The 16,355-nt window shown below is 43.7% G+C and overlaps 1 protein-coding gene across 10 annotated transcripts in view; it reads left to right on the top strand.

The window, feature by feature from the left end:
- The window catches only part of ZC3H13 (zinc finger CCCH-type containing 13), a 119,433-nt gene that overhangs the window by 35,256 nt on the left and 67,822 nt on the right, over window positions 1-16,355 (top strand). For 7 of the 10 annotated variants that reach the window (XR_013274616.1, XM_077483236.1, XM_077483228.1 and 4 more), the window contains 3 exons: window positions 7,547-7,723; window positions 9,400-9,707; window positions 11,305-11,757. Coding sequence is in view for 9 of the 10 variants with exons in the window: in XM_077483236.1 (XP_077339362.1) it covers window positions 7,547-7,723; window positions 9,400-9,707; window positions 11,305-11,757 (938 nt within the window). In the remaining variant the exon portion in view is untranslated. The remainder of the gene's footprint in view (window positions 1-7,546; window positions 7,724-9,399; window positions 9,708-11,304; window positions 11,758-16,355) is intronic. The other 3 variants (XM_077483237.1, XM_077483234.1, XM_077483233.1) reach the window with 1 other exon arrangement.

Raw genomic sequence — 16,355 nt, 5'->3', positions numbered from 1 at the left:
AGACTTGTGTATATAGGACTTTTTTGATACTGCATATCACTTGATTTTCTATTCTCTTTGCACTTTCTATTGCATATAAGACTGCACTTTGTGGTTTTTCATATCTATTTACTTTCGAGGTTATACAACATAAGATTTGAGTTTTTTTCAAGCGTTGCACCTTTTTATTAATATACAGTGGCAAGAAAAGGTATGTGAACTGCTTTGAATTAACTGGTTTTATGCAGTAATTTGCCATAAAATATGATTTGATTGTCATCTAAAACAATAGACAAAATGTGCTTAAGCTGATAAACCGTTCTAATTTCTCCTGTCTTTATTGAATGAACCCATTAAACATTCACAGTGCTGTAGGAAAAAGTCAGTGGAATTAATAGCTGGTCGAACCTTCTTTGGTAGCCATGCCTTCAGGCAAGCACACATTTGGTAGCTCTGGATCAGACCTGCACAATGTTCAGGAGGAATTTTTGACCATTCCGCTTTACAAAACTGCTTCAGCTCACACATTTGTTGCATATCTCGTGTGAACAGCTCTTTTGAGGTCATTCCACAGCATCTCTATGGGGTTAAAACATTTGTTAACCCCCAAAAAAACACAATCTGTTCCTTTAAAGCATTTATACAGCACAGTACTATTGCTGTGTCATTTTGCCCCCTATATACCCTAAAAAAAAAAAGTCTGATCCTACCTGGATATACCCTCCCCTCTGCAAACAGACCACGATAATCGTGGCTGCTGAGCCCTGACATCGTGGTAAATTTATGTTCCATCATCCGCAGGCTTCTCTCTGCAGCTCTCCCTGTGTCTGTCCTCCTCCCCCCCCTCCCTGCTTGTACCAGGGCTCCCAGCCCCCTGCGCCCCCACTCTCGTATCTGCTATGAAATGGTCTTATACCATCTGTACTTTAATAACATCTGTGCCTGTGTAATGTAAAAAAAAAAAAAAAATCTACCATCTGTACTTTTTTTTTTTTTTTTTTTTTTTATGAGAGTGGCTCCAGGTGGTGCTCAGCTGATTGTCGGCTCTTTTGCTCCTCTCTCCTCCCCCTCCTCTGGCTGACGTCAGTGGGAGGGCTCAGCCCCGCCCACTACAGCTGTGAGCCGAGGAGAGGAATTGTGTATGCCCTGAGCGGAGCTTGTATCCGTACAGCGGCTGATTTTTTTTTTTTTTTTCAGAACACTGGCACAGGGTCACATATTGAGGAACAAAGAGGATAAGACCATTTGATAGAAGTGTGTTAACAACCACTTTAAGGTCTGGGCCACTCCAAAAGGCACATTTTCTGTGTCTGAAGCCAGTCCGTGGTGTGTTTTGTTTGTTTTTTTCTTGCCACTGTTTGCACATGTATGTCTAGGGAGACCATTTTATGGTCCGCTGCTGGGGCAATATGATTTTTTTTTTTTTTTTTTCTTGCATCAGGGGACATGGAGCCATAGTAGTTACTATGTGGGTTATATCGGACTGACAGGTGATGGACACTGGCACGCCCCTAGGGCGTGTACTCCCCTATATAACCCCTCCCACTACTGGGGGCAGTCAGTTTTTTTTCGTCAGTGTCTAAGGCAGTGATGGCGAACCTTGGCACCCCAGATGTTTTGGAACTACATTTCCCATGATGCTCCACTATACTACAGAGTGCCAGAGCATCATGGAAAATGTAGTTCCAAAACATCTGGGGTGCCAAGGTTAGCCATCACTGGTCTAAGGTGTTGGTCATGAGTAAAGATGTGCTGTGCTGAGCTCCACAATCCTTGCTGTGGCTAGCCATGCTGATCTGTTCTGATGTCTTTTCATGGACTAAATGAATGGTACCTGGGCCTCGTATCCAAAGAAATTAGGTTTTGCTTGCGAACGCTTCTGTTTAGAGAGCTGGGATCCAGTACTTGGTAGTGAGGCCATAAAATGTATTTACTGACAGGGTGCTGTCCCAGGTCCAGCATTGTGTGTAACCCAAGGTTCCTCGGTTCCTGAAGGTTTCCTAAAAGGTCTCGGAGCCTACCGTGAAGGGTGAAGATTGGGTCTTTATCTCTGATAAAACCCTGCTGCGAGGATAAGGTAAGGGAGATTTTTCTCAGGAATTTCTCCTTCTTTGTATAATGTTGTCATGCCACTGGGGGCTATATTGAGCACTTTCTCCTGACGCTGGAAACAGCAAGGAAGCCTTCACTCTCCTCAAGCCGCAACAGATCCTCTGCTAAGAATGGGGGGGGGGGTCTGGTGTCCTCCTGTGCCCCAAATTTTTTTTTCTGGGGACAGGATGCAAAGCAGTAGTAAACCCATCCCCCCCACGGCTTTGCCTGCATGTCCACAGGATGCCGCTAGCGCTGGAAAGCACTTTCCATTGCAAGGATTGGGGGGGGGGGGGGGCGTAATTCGCAGGGGATGTGGCTAATGGCATCAGATGCTGGCCACACATGGAGGAAGCTGGTCTTAGCGCTGTGTATGTGAAAGCTGCTGCTGGCTGTGGACAGCAGGTGTATGGCTTGGTCAGGTTAGGGAACACAGGCTTATTCCTTTGACACATTATACTTTACTGAAGCTAGGGTTAATAGCAGCTAATGGCGCTTAACTATAGCCTAGCAATGTATATTCTTTTGCATAGTGCCTCTGCTTTATGCTTCAGACTATGAATGATAATGGGACCAGGAACTTCTCTAAAGGGTCATTGGTTTTCACTGTAAACTAAATCCATTTCCAAAAGAATGTCATCCTTCTCTGAGAGGGATAGGGCTAGTCAGATTGAGCGGTCAGGGTTAGAACACTTCAGCCCCTGTATATATCATACAAACAGATTTTTTTCTTCTATCATTTGTAAATTGGAAAGAAGATTAATGCTATGTCTCTCCATAGTGGGACTAAACATAGCAGATTCCCATCTATTCCTCAGGACCCTTTTGTTGAGGTGCAGGGGATCAGGTAGATCTTTCCAAATATTGGAAGATGCTTATTTATCCTCTTTGGAGGATCCTAATATGGAAGGAGTAGCATCACATATCAGGTTGCTTGTGTAACCCTTTTTGCTGCCTTTGGGAATGTTTTTTCCTATTCATGCATAGCTAAAAAAAAAGAGCTTATGTATTCTGTATGGGGAACATCTGGATGAACAATATTATCCTCCCAAGAAATTCTCCACACTTTATCTATGAAAGAGGATTTCTATGAAGAAAATGGGGGATTCCAACAATTGATGCTGCAATCGCCTCAGTGAGCAGAGTCTCACATGTTCGGTGAATAATGCACTGATGTTCCTTTGCAGTTCAGTTGCAATTGGTGTATTTCAGTCCATTAACCCTTTAACGTTTTGTGGAGCACATTTTGTCACGCTATCTCATTGAAAAATGTGGACCTCAAAGGGTTAAGGAGCAGTTTGTGGAGACACCTGAAATTCTGCCTGATCTGCAGGCCCGGCAAAAGTGTGCGTGAGAAACGCAGCCCATGTCTCACAGTAGATGCTATGAAAGACTCTATAATTTAAGCCGTATGGCTTATGCCTGGACTAGTGCATTCTTGCAGAGTTCTGTGGCTGAAATATCAACCGAAACACCGTGTAAAAAGCGCTTAGCCAGTTTGTTTTCCTTCATGGGGTATGGCTATTTAGAGACAATCTGGATAAGTACATCCAAATTATCTCTAATAGGGCAAAGCTCTCTTTACCAGTAAAGAGGTTCAAACATTTCTCCTTTATCGTGCTGCCTCTCCTATGCAAGGGGCATCTGCCTCTAGGCAGTCTGGATGGCCTCAGCTGTCAGGTTCAAGGGAAAGTCCCCAAGGGCAGCACCAAGGTCTTGGGGCAGAAGGCCCACAAAGCAGAATGCTAAAGCCTTCTCATTGAGGGGCACCCCCACTCGTGCGGGTGAGGGGAAAGGTCCTGCGATTCTCAAGATCTGGCAGGAACAATGTCAAGACAGATGAATTTCTGCAATTTTTTCTTTAGGTTACGACTATAGTTACAAGAGTTTCCGTCTCCTCTGAGAATGTTCCCAAGGATCCAGAGAAAAAAAGTAAGTCTCTCTTCTGGCCTCTGGATCAGCTGTTATCCCAGTTGGTGATATCAGAGGTTCCCTTAGTGGAACAGGGGATTTTGGCTCAAACCTTTTTAAGGTTCCAGAACCAAACAGAGAGGTAAGACCCATTCTAGATCTCGAAGATCTGAATCGACACTTAAACATTCGATCCTTTCATAATTCGATTGGATGTGTCCATCCTGCAAGGAGGGGAGTTGCATACCTCCATGTGACATATTTTCCTGCTCACCAGAAATTTCTGCGTTTTTTAAATATAAAATTATCTTTTCAGTTCGGCTTAGCCACAGCACCACGAGTGTTCTGAAAGATTCTGGCACCTCCTTTAGCCAGGTTAAGGGCTCAAGGCATAGTGGTCCTAGCCTATTTAGAAGATCTATTTTTAATAGATCATTCAGTCTCTGGTCTAAAGTCTGATCTCAACTGTAAGTATCTGAAATCTCTAGGTGGATACTCGATGTAGGAAGATTCTCCTTAAAACCATCAAGGAGCTTACAGTACTTGGGGGCTGGTTATAGATGTCATACAGAAGAAAGTATTATTACCCCAGGCAAAAATCGGTTCCATTGTAGGACTAATTCAACTTCTCAAAATAAAGGAAAATTCTTTCCATTCAGCTGTGCAGGAGATTTTTAGGGGAAATGATGGCCTCCTTAAAGGCCGTCCCTTATGCGCAGTTTTTACTCAAACTGCTTCAAAGCATCATCCTGTCGGTCTGGAATAGAGATTCAGGCCTTGTTTGTTTCCAATATGCTTGGTTCCCGACATAAGAGCCTAAATTGGTGGTTGTTATCCAGCAAAAGGGAAAGTCTTTCTTTATCCTGGTGAGTGTTAACAGATGCCAGCCTTCTAGGCTGGGGAGCAGCCCTGGAAGAAGATTCTGTCCAGGGGAATGGTCCAGGCTAGATGACCTTGCCTATCAACTTTTTTGGAAGATTCGGGCAGTACGTCTGGCCCTAAAATCTGGGACGGTCAGACTACGGGACTGTCCTGACGGGATTCAGTCTGACAAAGCCATGGCGGTGGCTTACATCAATCACCAGGGGGGCACAAAAAGTTGTGCAGCCCAAAAGAGGTGAATGATGGTCTAGCTTGTGTAGAAAACAACATTCCCTGCCTATTGGCAACTTTCATTTCGGGAATAGAGAATTGGCAGGCATACTACTTGTCACCAACAGTTATTTCCAGGAGCATGATCTCTTCACCCCGACATCTTCCTAGCGATATGTCTGAGATGGGGGAAATCTGGACATGGACCTATTCGCGTCCAGATTCAGCAACAAAGTCGACAACTTTGTGTCGAACAAGGGATCCACTAGCAGGCGGAACAGACTCATTAGTCTTCCCAAGGGATCAGTTTTCACTGGTCTATGCATTTCCTCCAGTTCTGCTGCTTCCGTGCCTTCTCCGTATAGCCAGACCTTCTCGCACAAGGTCCGTTATTTCATCCTACCTTACGGATGAAAAATTTAACAGGTTTGACTCTATAAAATATTGTGGGTGATCTCCTTCGGTAGTGTCTACTTTGATTAATGCCAGGAAGCCGGCTTCCAGTGTCCCTTACTATGAGTCTGGAAGACATATGTTTCTTGGTGTGGATCCAGGGGTTGGCACCCCAGGAAGTAGGTCACAGGGAGTATCCCTGATTTCCTGCATATGGGATATTAAATTAAGCTGGTCTTGTCAGTGTTTTCAATGGCCTCTTGCTTCCCCAATCTTGGTGCACAGCTTATTCAGGGGGTAACACGGATTATACCCCCTATCAATGCACCTCTAAATCCTTGGGATTTAAATTTTGGTCTTATCGCCTTTGCTGAATCAGCCACTTAAACCTTTACGAGAGATTTCCTTGGTTCTTTTGACAAGGAAGATAATCTCTCTGGTTGTCATTTCTTCTGCTAGAAGAGTATCGGAACTAGCGGCTCTGTCTTGTAAAGAGCCATATTTCATCATGCATAAGGATGAGGTAGTTTTATGCCCTCATCCTGAATTCCTACCAAAAAGGGGTAACAGGTTTTTATTTAAACCAAGATATTATTATTCTTCCTTCTCCCCCCCCCCCAAAGCCTTAATCTAGGGAAATAAGGCACTACATTCCCTTGTTGTAGTAAGAGCGATCGGAGTCTATTTAAAGGCGACCGCTCAGGTTCGCAGAACACGTTTTATTTGTACTGCCAGAGGGTCCAAATGGATTGGTAAAGTGATCAAGCTTCAGCTTAAAAGAAAACAATTGTTCCTTATGTTAGAGTGCACTCATCCAGGGTGATTAGTGCCTCTTGGGTGGTGCATCATCAGGCCTCTATGGCTCAGATCTGTAAAGCCACGACTTGGTCTTCGGTTCATACATTTATCAGGTTTTATCAAATCGGTATTAAAGGTCATGAGTATATTGCCTTTGGGCGCAGCATACTGCAGTATGAGTCCTCTGGCCTCCTGTTTTTGTTGTCCCCCCCCCCCCCCCCCTTTCAGTTGCCATTGCTATGGGACATCCCACATAGTAACTACTATGGCTCTGTGTCCCCTGATGTAAGAAAAGAAAACAGGATTTTTATAACAGCTTACCTGTAAAATCCTTTTCTTTGATGTACATCGGGACACAGAGGTCCCTCCCCTCCTTTGGTATACACTTGTTTTGCTTGGCTACAAAACTGAGGACTCCCAGTAGTGGGAGGGGGTTATATAGGGGAGTACACTTCTTAGGGGTGTGCCAGTGTCCATCACCTGTCAGTCCGATATAACCCACATAGTAACTACTATGGCTCTGTTTTCCCTAATGTACATCAAAGAAAAGGATTTTACAGGTAAGCTGTTATAAAAATCCTGTTTTTCTAATATCTTAATGTATTTGTCCTGCTGGCAGGATCTCCAATCTTCGCTCACAGCCTGGTCCACGCTGTGCTCCATTGTTTCAGCCCTTCATCATCGTTCCCTAGTGACATAAGAGCTGACAGATAGAACTGCAGAAGAGGGAAACCAGGCACCAGAAACTCTCAAATGAAGTCTTGAAGTGCTGAAGATTCTTCAGTAGAATTACAAGAACTAAAGTATAGGATGTGATGCAATAGGCTTAGAGCTCTGGTAATTTTTTTACATGGTTCTTCGGCTGTGGTATCTCTTCAAATGGGACAGATCCTTGGTGCAGGGAGCAGGACAGTTAAGTATTAGGTCCCGTTTTACAATAAGTAATATTTCCTCAATCTAGAACAGTCCCATTAATTAGTATTAATATTATACAGGATTTATATAGTGCCCAGTCTGCAAAGCCCTTTACAAAATGGAGGGAGACAGTACAGTTGCAATAAAATTACACACAAGAGGAATCTGGGGGCCCTACGCTTTAGAGCTTATAATCAAAGGAAAGGAGGGCCAAGTGACTCTAAAGATAGTTTTTAGAGAGGAAATGGGCCTCTGGTCAACTGCTGCTGTAGTTTTCTTTGCAACAACAATTTATGAAATTTGGCTCAGTGTTTTTTTAAGACAAATGTCATTCTGAGTTACACAAGAGTTTTCTCATTTAATTTAGGGATACTTCAGAAGGATCTCATAGGCAGAAAAGGTCTCCAAGCCCAGCTGAGCGCTCAGGCAGTAATTCTTCCCATTCAAGAGACTACTCTCCACCTACATCCCGAAGGCGTCGCACATCATCGCCAACACCTGTCAAATCCTCCTCTCACAAGCATGGCTTCTCCCCTTCCCGCAGGTATGAGGCTTTTCTTTCTTTTCAAGATGGATTAGCTGAGGAATTATTATTTTTTTTTTTTCTACAAGTGAATACATTGAGCCTAGTTTCAGACTAGTGCGATGCATGGACCAGCGTGATTACATCGCTGGTTCCCGCATTGATTCCCTCCATCAGGCAGTTCACACTGCCTTCTGTGAACCGCTGAGGGTGTCAATACATTAATGACACCCCCAGATCGGTTCACAGTTTGCAGGGCGAACTGTGAACTTGCACAGGAATCTAATAGCTTAGGTGAGAACACCCATTCGTTCCAATTTCAGTGCGGGGGGGGAAGAAAGTCCCTGCACTTTTTTTTTTTTTTTTCCTGCGAATTTAATGCGAGTTCAGCCATACAACTGTATCCCACAGACATCGAATGCGATTGGCACCTGCAGTGCGGGTGCGAATCACATGCGATGTCTAAGATCGCGCTAGTGTGAACCTGGGCTAAAGTGTAGCTTTTGTGATATGACCAGCCTGCGAGAGAAGAAAACCTACATAAAACTCCTTTGCGTAAATCTCATACCTTACGTGGTGGTTCTGGTTACAAGATAGTGTAGCTTTTCAGATGGCAATATATATTGCTGTATTGAGTGCATGTTTGTGCTTTCAAATGATGCATCTGTCAGGCTTTCACGTGTGTACAAGATGTGATAAATCAGGCTTGGGAGTTCTGGTCATTCTTTCATTAGGATTGGACTCCTCAGCATAAAAAGTGATATGAAGAAACAACTATGTATGTAAAAAAAAAATCTTGAAAAGTAAGCTTAACAAGTGCTGGATTTTCTATTTTACAATCTGTTATTTTCTGTTCTGTTAATATTTCATAGGTTTTTGTTTAGCTGTATTTAGCACAGGCACATTTTATTCATTTTTGTGGGATTTTTTTTGTGTAAGTGTCAGTTCACAAAAGCTATTGCATGTTAATATTCCTTTTTAAATCTCAAAAAAACTAAAATCCCTACAATTTTATGTACACTCTTACATGTATCAACACTTCACTTTCAAAACAGTGATTTTTATGATTAAATGACAATTTATTTTGATGCACTGTGCTCCAGGAAGCTAAATGTCATTCATTTTGGGGTTAGATCTACAATAATATTGAGTTTCTTCAAGATGTTTCTCTATAAGAACAGAAAGAGTTGAGCCATTTGATGTGGAGATTAAATACGAATAGACTTTGTCTAGTTGTACAGGAACTCTTTAACCTTCAGGTTAATACACAAGGATTTGGCACTGGTAAACAAACGATGGGTTATTCCCTTACGCTACCAATGTGGGGTAGGACATTGCTGTCCTACCCCTGTGTGTTTATGTTTATACTCTTGATTCTGAGGCATGATGGAAGTAGGAGGGGGTTATCCTTTTTTGGGGGAGTGGGGGGGGATTTATGCAAGTGACCATATACCCCAAAAGTTTACCATTTCAGTATCCTTCAATCAACCCCAAGAAAAGGATTTTACAGCACAAAAGTCCTATTTGAACTGGCTATGGATAAAAAAATTTCCATAGACTTAACCAGCAGTAGCAGTTCTGTTTTTTTTAAAGAATCAACCCTTTTTATTTTCTGCTGAAGAAGCCAACTTAGAGTTGGTGGTTGGAACCATTATGCGTGCAATTTCCAAAAACATTTTTTATTTTACATTTGTTAGGTCAGTTTCTCCTGCTGCACGACATCACTCTCCCATGTCATCAAGACATCATTCTCCATCATCACAGTCTGGCTCCTCTGTACAGAGACACTCTCCCTCCCCTCGTCGCAGAAGATCCCCATCCCTTCATTATCAGAGGACCTCCTCACCTGCTGCAAGGCGCTCTTCCTCTCCATATGGTACTCATGGATCATCTCCTCAGAGGAGACGAAGTCAGTCCAAGCATCACTCCCCAGCTAGAGAAAAAGGAAGACCTGAGAGGGAGAGAACATCTGCTTCCCAGGACAGGCGGCACGATAGGAGGGATGGTATGTGTTCCATGTAAAGTGATTTGAGGTTCCTGTTCAAAATTTGGGTTATTCAAAAAAAAATATATATATATTTTTGTGTGTGTGCATACACACACATATATACACACACACACATTGTATGTGTATGTATATGTATATGTATGTGTATATATATATATATATATATATATATATATATATATATACACACACATACACATATACATACACACACATATATACATACACACACATATATACATACACACACATATATACATACACACACATACACACACACACACATATATACACATATATACATACACACATACACACACACACATATATACACATATATACATACACACATACACACACACACATATATACACATACATACACATACATACACACATACATAAAATATATATATATATATATACACACACACACACATAAAATGTGTGTGTATATAATATATTTTCTAGAGGTGTGTTTTTTTTTTTTTTTTTTCCCCCTGTAGCGATTCTCTAAGTAACTGACATTTTTTTCGTGTCTCTAAATAGTAGCTGCTAAAGGTGGCCTGCACTTCTATCAGACAACAGATTTGGCTCTTTAAGCTGCTGGTTAAGTTTAATTGCATATTTTAAAAATGTATTAACCAGTTCAGAAAAATTCTTACTTTTCTCTCATAAAATGTAAAATCAGCATTTTTAGTAAAAAAAAAAATACTTGAAAGACCCAAAGATATTATATATATATATATATATATATATATATATATAATTTTATTTTTTTTATTTTTAAGCAGAGTCCCTGGAGAATTGATACCTTAACATGGCACACCTTAAAATTGTGTGTGCCTATGGAACGGCGTCAGACTTTTGTACCAAAAATAAATATACATAGCCAAGGCTTTAGAAGCCGTTAATTTTTCTTGCTGTTTCAGCAGTGGTTGTGGAGTCTGGGCATACACTGTGACAGCAGATTGGAAGAAAGGCACATACGGCTTTGTTTGGGTCTCGGTTCTAGTAACCTGGAAGTGATGTCATGACCTCACTTCTGGATTACTGGCATCCTAAAGACAGCAGTTTTAAAAATGGAAAGTATTCAAAAACATGATCTTGACGTTTTTGAATACCTTCAAGGGCAGAGGAGGTGTTTAAGGTCTTAATAGACCCCAGATCCCTCCATAAAGAGCACCTATTACTGTCATAAGGGATGTTTACATTCCTTGTGACAGCAATAACTGTAAAAAAAAGTTTAAATCTACAGAATATCAGAACCTGCTATCGGCCTGAAAGGCAGCTGAAGTATTGGCCCTGAAAAACGATATTGGTCGAACCCTTACTGTGAATAGACCAGCTCTCTGCTAATGTAGTTATAGCACCCTCACTGACACATTTTTAGCTGCTTTTATCTCGTGTTTTGGAGAACTTGTCAGACGTTATCATGCTGATAACGGAGGAACGAAGCAGCAGAAAGACTTTGGACTCAGTGCTTTGGAGAGAGATAAGTAAACACTACATATTTATGTGCCCAGGTCTTTTTTCATTAATGGGGTCTACTTTAAGGAAATTTTCAAGACCTATGTCCTATGTATTTTGTTTAGGCAGCAGAGGAAGAAAGGACAAAGACAGAGAGCGAGATGATAGAGATCACGACCGGGAACCAAGTAGTTCTAGAGAGCACAAAGATGACAGAGAATCTCGCGATGGTCGTGATCGCAGAGACATAAGAGACAATCGTGATCGAAGAGAAACTAGAGACACTAAAGAAAGCCGTGAGACCAGAGATACTCGGGACTACAGAGATGGTAAAGAAAACCGTGAGCAGAAAGACACTCGGTCAGCCCGTGACACCCACGATTATAGAGAAAGAGATAACCGTGAATCCCACCGAAAGGATGATCAGTATGAAGATCGAAGTTACAGAAGAAGCCATGGGCGAGAAGATGCTTCCCGATCTGAAACACGAAATGAGAGCAGAAATGACTCCAGAAGTGATACCAGAAATGATCGCAATGGCCGGTCAAGAGTACGTGCTCCTGACCCTCCTGAAAAAGGTAGCTTTATTTATTTATTTTTTTTCACTCCTCTTTCCTATACCTACACCAGTGGCTTGGTGTAATAAATGGAAAACCAGTGTGTGTTCATATATATTTCACACATTTTATTATTTTCTTTGTAAAGAGTAACAATTTTTGAAAGAAACAATCTCTTCTGGGTCATCAGTGTACATTGCAAGGATTTTACAATTTGTTGCAGAGACTTTCTTACCTGTCTGTACTCTGAAAGAAAAGTGGTTTGTCCCGTTGTCTTGGGATACTGATTTTGATTGGGAGTGACTAATTCATTTTTATCAGCTGGTGTGTTCTTATGGTTCTGTTGAGAAAAGTTTCAGTGTCTGCATCCCTTTTTAGTGTTGAAAATATTTTTATTGAACATTTCAAATGAAAACAATAAGACAGTAACCATCATGAGGCAAAAACAAACAGGAACAGTAACAGGATTAGAGTCACGGGTGTCCGGCTAATGACTATCAGCCACAGTCGGTCCCGTCGGAAAGTGTGGAAAACCTCCTGTTCCCGATCCACAAGGCCACAGCAGGGGAAAACACTCATGGGTTAATACATGAGACAACGTGTAATTAATATTGCAAAGAAGACAGAAAGAGAGAGAGAAGAAAAAAGGGAAGAGAGGAGCAAGAGAAAAAGGAACAGGGTGGTAGAGGGGAAAAATGAATAGTAAGATGAGAGGAGAGGGAAAGGGGGGAAGGGGAACAGATAGGGATGGGGGGGGGGGGCTAGGGTAGGAGAGAGCCCACAGCGTCTCTACGCGTCCTGGATTTGTTTCATTAAGGTGTCAGAGGAAGAGAAGCGGAGCCAGATCAACCATTGAGATATAAACTTGGTGTAAGTGTCATTGTCCAGTGCCAACATCTCCTCCATTCTCATGGTGTCATTCATAATGGATACCCACCGCGACAATGGGGGAGTAGTCGTCGTCTTCCAATAAGCAGGCATCAGTTGCCTAGCAGAGGACATGAAAAAGCGGAGTAATCTTTGTCTCTGCGATTTAATAGACCCGGGCAGTATGGAGAGTAATGCAATTTTCGGGGAGATAGAAACCGGAGTATCGGCTAGAAGATTATAACAGTCAAAAACCTGTGTCCAGAAGGGGCGAATCCTCTCACAGTCCCACCAGACATGTATATAAGTTCCGACTGAAGCTTCACAGCGCCAGCAGGTGGCTGGCGTAGATGGGAAGATTTTGTGTAAAGTAGCAGGGTCTCTGTACCATCTGGACAGTAGCTTATAGTTTTTCTCTTGAGAGTAGCAGGAGATGGTCGACTTGTGCGTGAAGTGAAAAGAGGTTTGCCATTCCGGCACAGAGATGTCTTCACCCAAATCCGCAGACCACAGCCTAGTATAAGATGGGAGCTGATCATGCGCTAAAGTCTGTAGCAAGTTATATAAGGAGGATAGCAGGTGTTTGGGGGTTTCTGGGAGCGAGCACAATACCTCAAAGTTGGTAAGCTTGCGGTGTATTTGAGAGGAGGAGTGTAGACGTTTAGTAAATGCGGACACCTGTAGGGCCGTGAGCCAATCTCCAGAGTCTGTCAGGGGGACCGGGGTCCCCTGAGAGGGATGTACAAATGTGAGAGCTTGTGGCCACTCCGCACGCCTAAAGGGTCCTAGGGAAGCTGCCCCTGTACTTTGTGGCAGAGCAGGATGGTCAAAGAGGGACGTCAAGGGGCCCGGATCAGAGGAAAGGGTGGTGTTTAGCCCTGTCTTATACCATAATTTCAAGGAGGCCAAAGTCAATGGGGATAAGGATGTCATACTAGGGTAGTCCAGATTGTATCCCCATAGAAGAGCTCGGAGATCCACAGGGGAAAGGTCCTGTTCAACAGCCACCGAGGCCTTGCAGGGAGGACGGGGGAACCATTCTATGATGCGAGTCATGTGAGCAGCCGTATGGTATGTCTCAAAGTCAGGAAGGCCTGTTCCCCCCCATAGTCTTCGGGAGTGTAAGCAGTTTGAATTTAACTCTGGGGAGGCCCCTGTTCCACATAAATCTGATGGCCAGCGAACGCAGGGAGATGAAAAAAGATTTGGGGACTTGAATGGGGATGGTTTGGAATAAATACAGGAGCTTGGGCAGGATGTCCATCTTTAGAATATTAATCCTTCCGAACCAGGGCCGGGGAGATCCCCCCCCCCCCCCCCCCCATTCCTCAAGGTCCTTCCGTATACGGTTAAGCAGGGGAATATAGTTCAGGGAAAACAAATTAGCTAGGTTGGAGGGTATAATGACCCCTAGATAAGAGATCCCCTTGGTCTGCCATTTAAATGAGAAATTGGATTTTAGAAGGGATAGTGTGGAGGGGGTGAGGGATATGTTAAGGGCTTCAGTCTTAGCAATGTTGATCTTGAAGTTACTATGGATACCAAAACGTTGAAATTCTCCGAGTAGGGATGGTAGGGAGGTGTGTGGGTTCTGAACATACACAAGGAGGTCATCAGCATACAGGGAAAGTTTGTGATGTGCAGACGGAGTTTGGATACCTAGAATGGAGGGGTTTTGTCGTATGGCACAGGCCAAGTGTTCAATAATGATGACAAAGAGGAGGGGGGACAGGGGACAGCCCTGGCGTGTACCGTTTGCAATGTCAAAGGGGGCCGACGTGGTACCGTTGACTAGGACCGCAGCCGAGGGTCGTGAATATAGGGACATAACTTTAGAGATGAAGGGTGATCCGAGGCCAAGTTGTTGTAGAGACAGCCGTAGGAACCTCCAGCTGACCCTATCGAAGGCCTTTTCAGCGTCAAAAGACAAGAGGCAAGCTTTCAGGCCTTTACGTTGGATCAGGGAGATGAGATGGATCGTCTTGGAGGTGTTGTCCCTCGCTTCTCTGCCAGGGACAAACCCCACTTGATCGTTATGAATAATTTTAGGCAGTAAAGGGGACAGACGGGTGGCCAGAACCTTCGCAAATAGCTTAATATCTATGTTGAGCAGGGATATGGGTCGATAGCTGCTGCATTGGGACGGGTCCTTGCCTGGTTTGGGGATAATAGAGATGTTGGCAGATAAAGATTCCTTGGAGGGGAGGTTAAGACTGTCTACCGAATTAAAGGCCTTCGTCAGAAGGGGTGCAAGTTGTGGGGCAAATGTCTTGTAGAACCGGGGTGTAAAGCCGTCTGGACCCGGGCATTTTCCCACTTTAAGGGCTTTGATGGCCTGCAAAAATTCAGAAGTAATTAGGGGCTCATCCAGGGATGTCGCGTCTGCATCATCAATAGTGGGTAAGGCAGTTTCCATAATATAATCCAGTGTGGGGTCGGGAGAGGGGGGGACCGATCGGAGGGGTTTGCACGCGAAAGGTTATAAAGCTGCGAATAGTATTGCCGGAAGGATTCAGATATCCCAGAAGTGTTAAATATTTTCCTATGGTCCGGTTGGACGATAAAGGGGATAGAATGTCGTGGGGGTCTAGGGTGAATAGTTCTAGCCAGGTGTTTACCACATTTGTTCGCCAGGGAGTAAAAGTGATTCCGCGCTTTATCCCTGGCAATTAGGGAGTGCGCGTCTAAAAGCTGGAGCAAGTCCCTGCGGGCGTTAGAGAGCTGGACAAAAACCACAGGGTCCAGCTCTTTTTTATGAAGGGGTTCAAGGTCCGTTATGGTAGAGAGGAGTTTGCGTATATCATGAGCGCGGGCCTTCTTAAGGCGGGAGCCGTGTTGTATGAGGGTACCTCGGATCACACATTTGAGCGTGTCCCATTGGTTCAAAGGGGAGGTTGTGTCAGTGGAGTGGTCACCTATGAAGTTTTTTATGACTTTGGAGACATCCGCTATGCACACGGTGTCCCGCAGCAGATTGTCGTTAAGTCTCCAGCTCGCCCCCCGGCGGGCAACAGGAGGGCGGACTAGAGTCAGATAGATGGGGGCATGGTCGGACCACAGGAGGTTACCGATCGACGTATGGATGGGCGTGTCTAGAAGGGATTGCGATATGAGAAAGTGGTCCAATCTACTGTAGGAGTTGTGTGAAACTGAGAAATAACTGTAATCCCTTTCTGTGGGATGCTGGACTCGCCAAGCATCCACCAGATGGGCGGAATGGAGGAGCGATTTAATACGTGTCAAGGTGGAACAAGGTACAGAAGACTTACCCGAGGATGTGTCTGCAGATGGGGGGAGGGCAATATTGAGATCACCTCCAACAATAAAAGTCGACCCTCCAAAGGAGGATAGTCTGGTGAGGACTGAAGAGAGGAACCGAGCCTGGCCCACGTTCGGCGCGTTAACGTTAGCTACTGTAAAGAGAAAATCGTTTAGTTTCAGCTTCAAAAATGCATAGCGGCCTGAATCATCTATGAGGGAGTCCAGAACCTCTGGGTTGAAAGATTTATGAAAGGCAACAGATACCCCCTTAGATTTGGCCTGCGGATTAACACTGTGAAACCATTGAGAGTAATACCTATTGCGCAGTGCCGGAACAGCTCCAGCGCGAAAATGTGTTTCTTGAAGCAACAGAATTTTCGTGCGCTTTTTGTGGAAATGGTAAAGTGTCTGGCTCCGCTTCTCGGGGGTGTTGAAACCTCTACAATTAAAGGAAGCGAAGGTTATCGAATCGTCACTAGCCATGTGGGATC

This window comes from Lithobates pipiens, unplaced genomic scaffold, assembly GCF_037356315.1.
Source record: "Lithobates pipiens isolate NorthernLeopardFrog02 unplaced genomic scaffold, aLitPip1_a1.2 Scaffold_16, whole genome shotgun sequence".
Taxonomy (NCBI): domain Eukaryota; kingdom Metazoa; phylum Chordata; class Amphibia; order Anura; family Ranidae; genus Lithobates; species Lithobates pipiens.
Note: the sequence above shows the minus strand (reverse complement) of the source record. Positions and strands in the feature narration are given on the sequence as shown.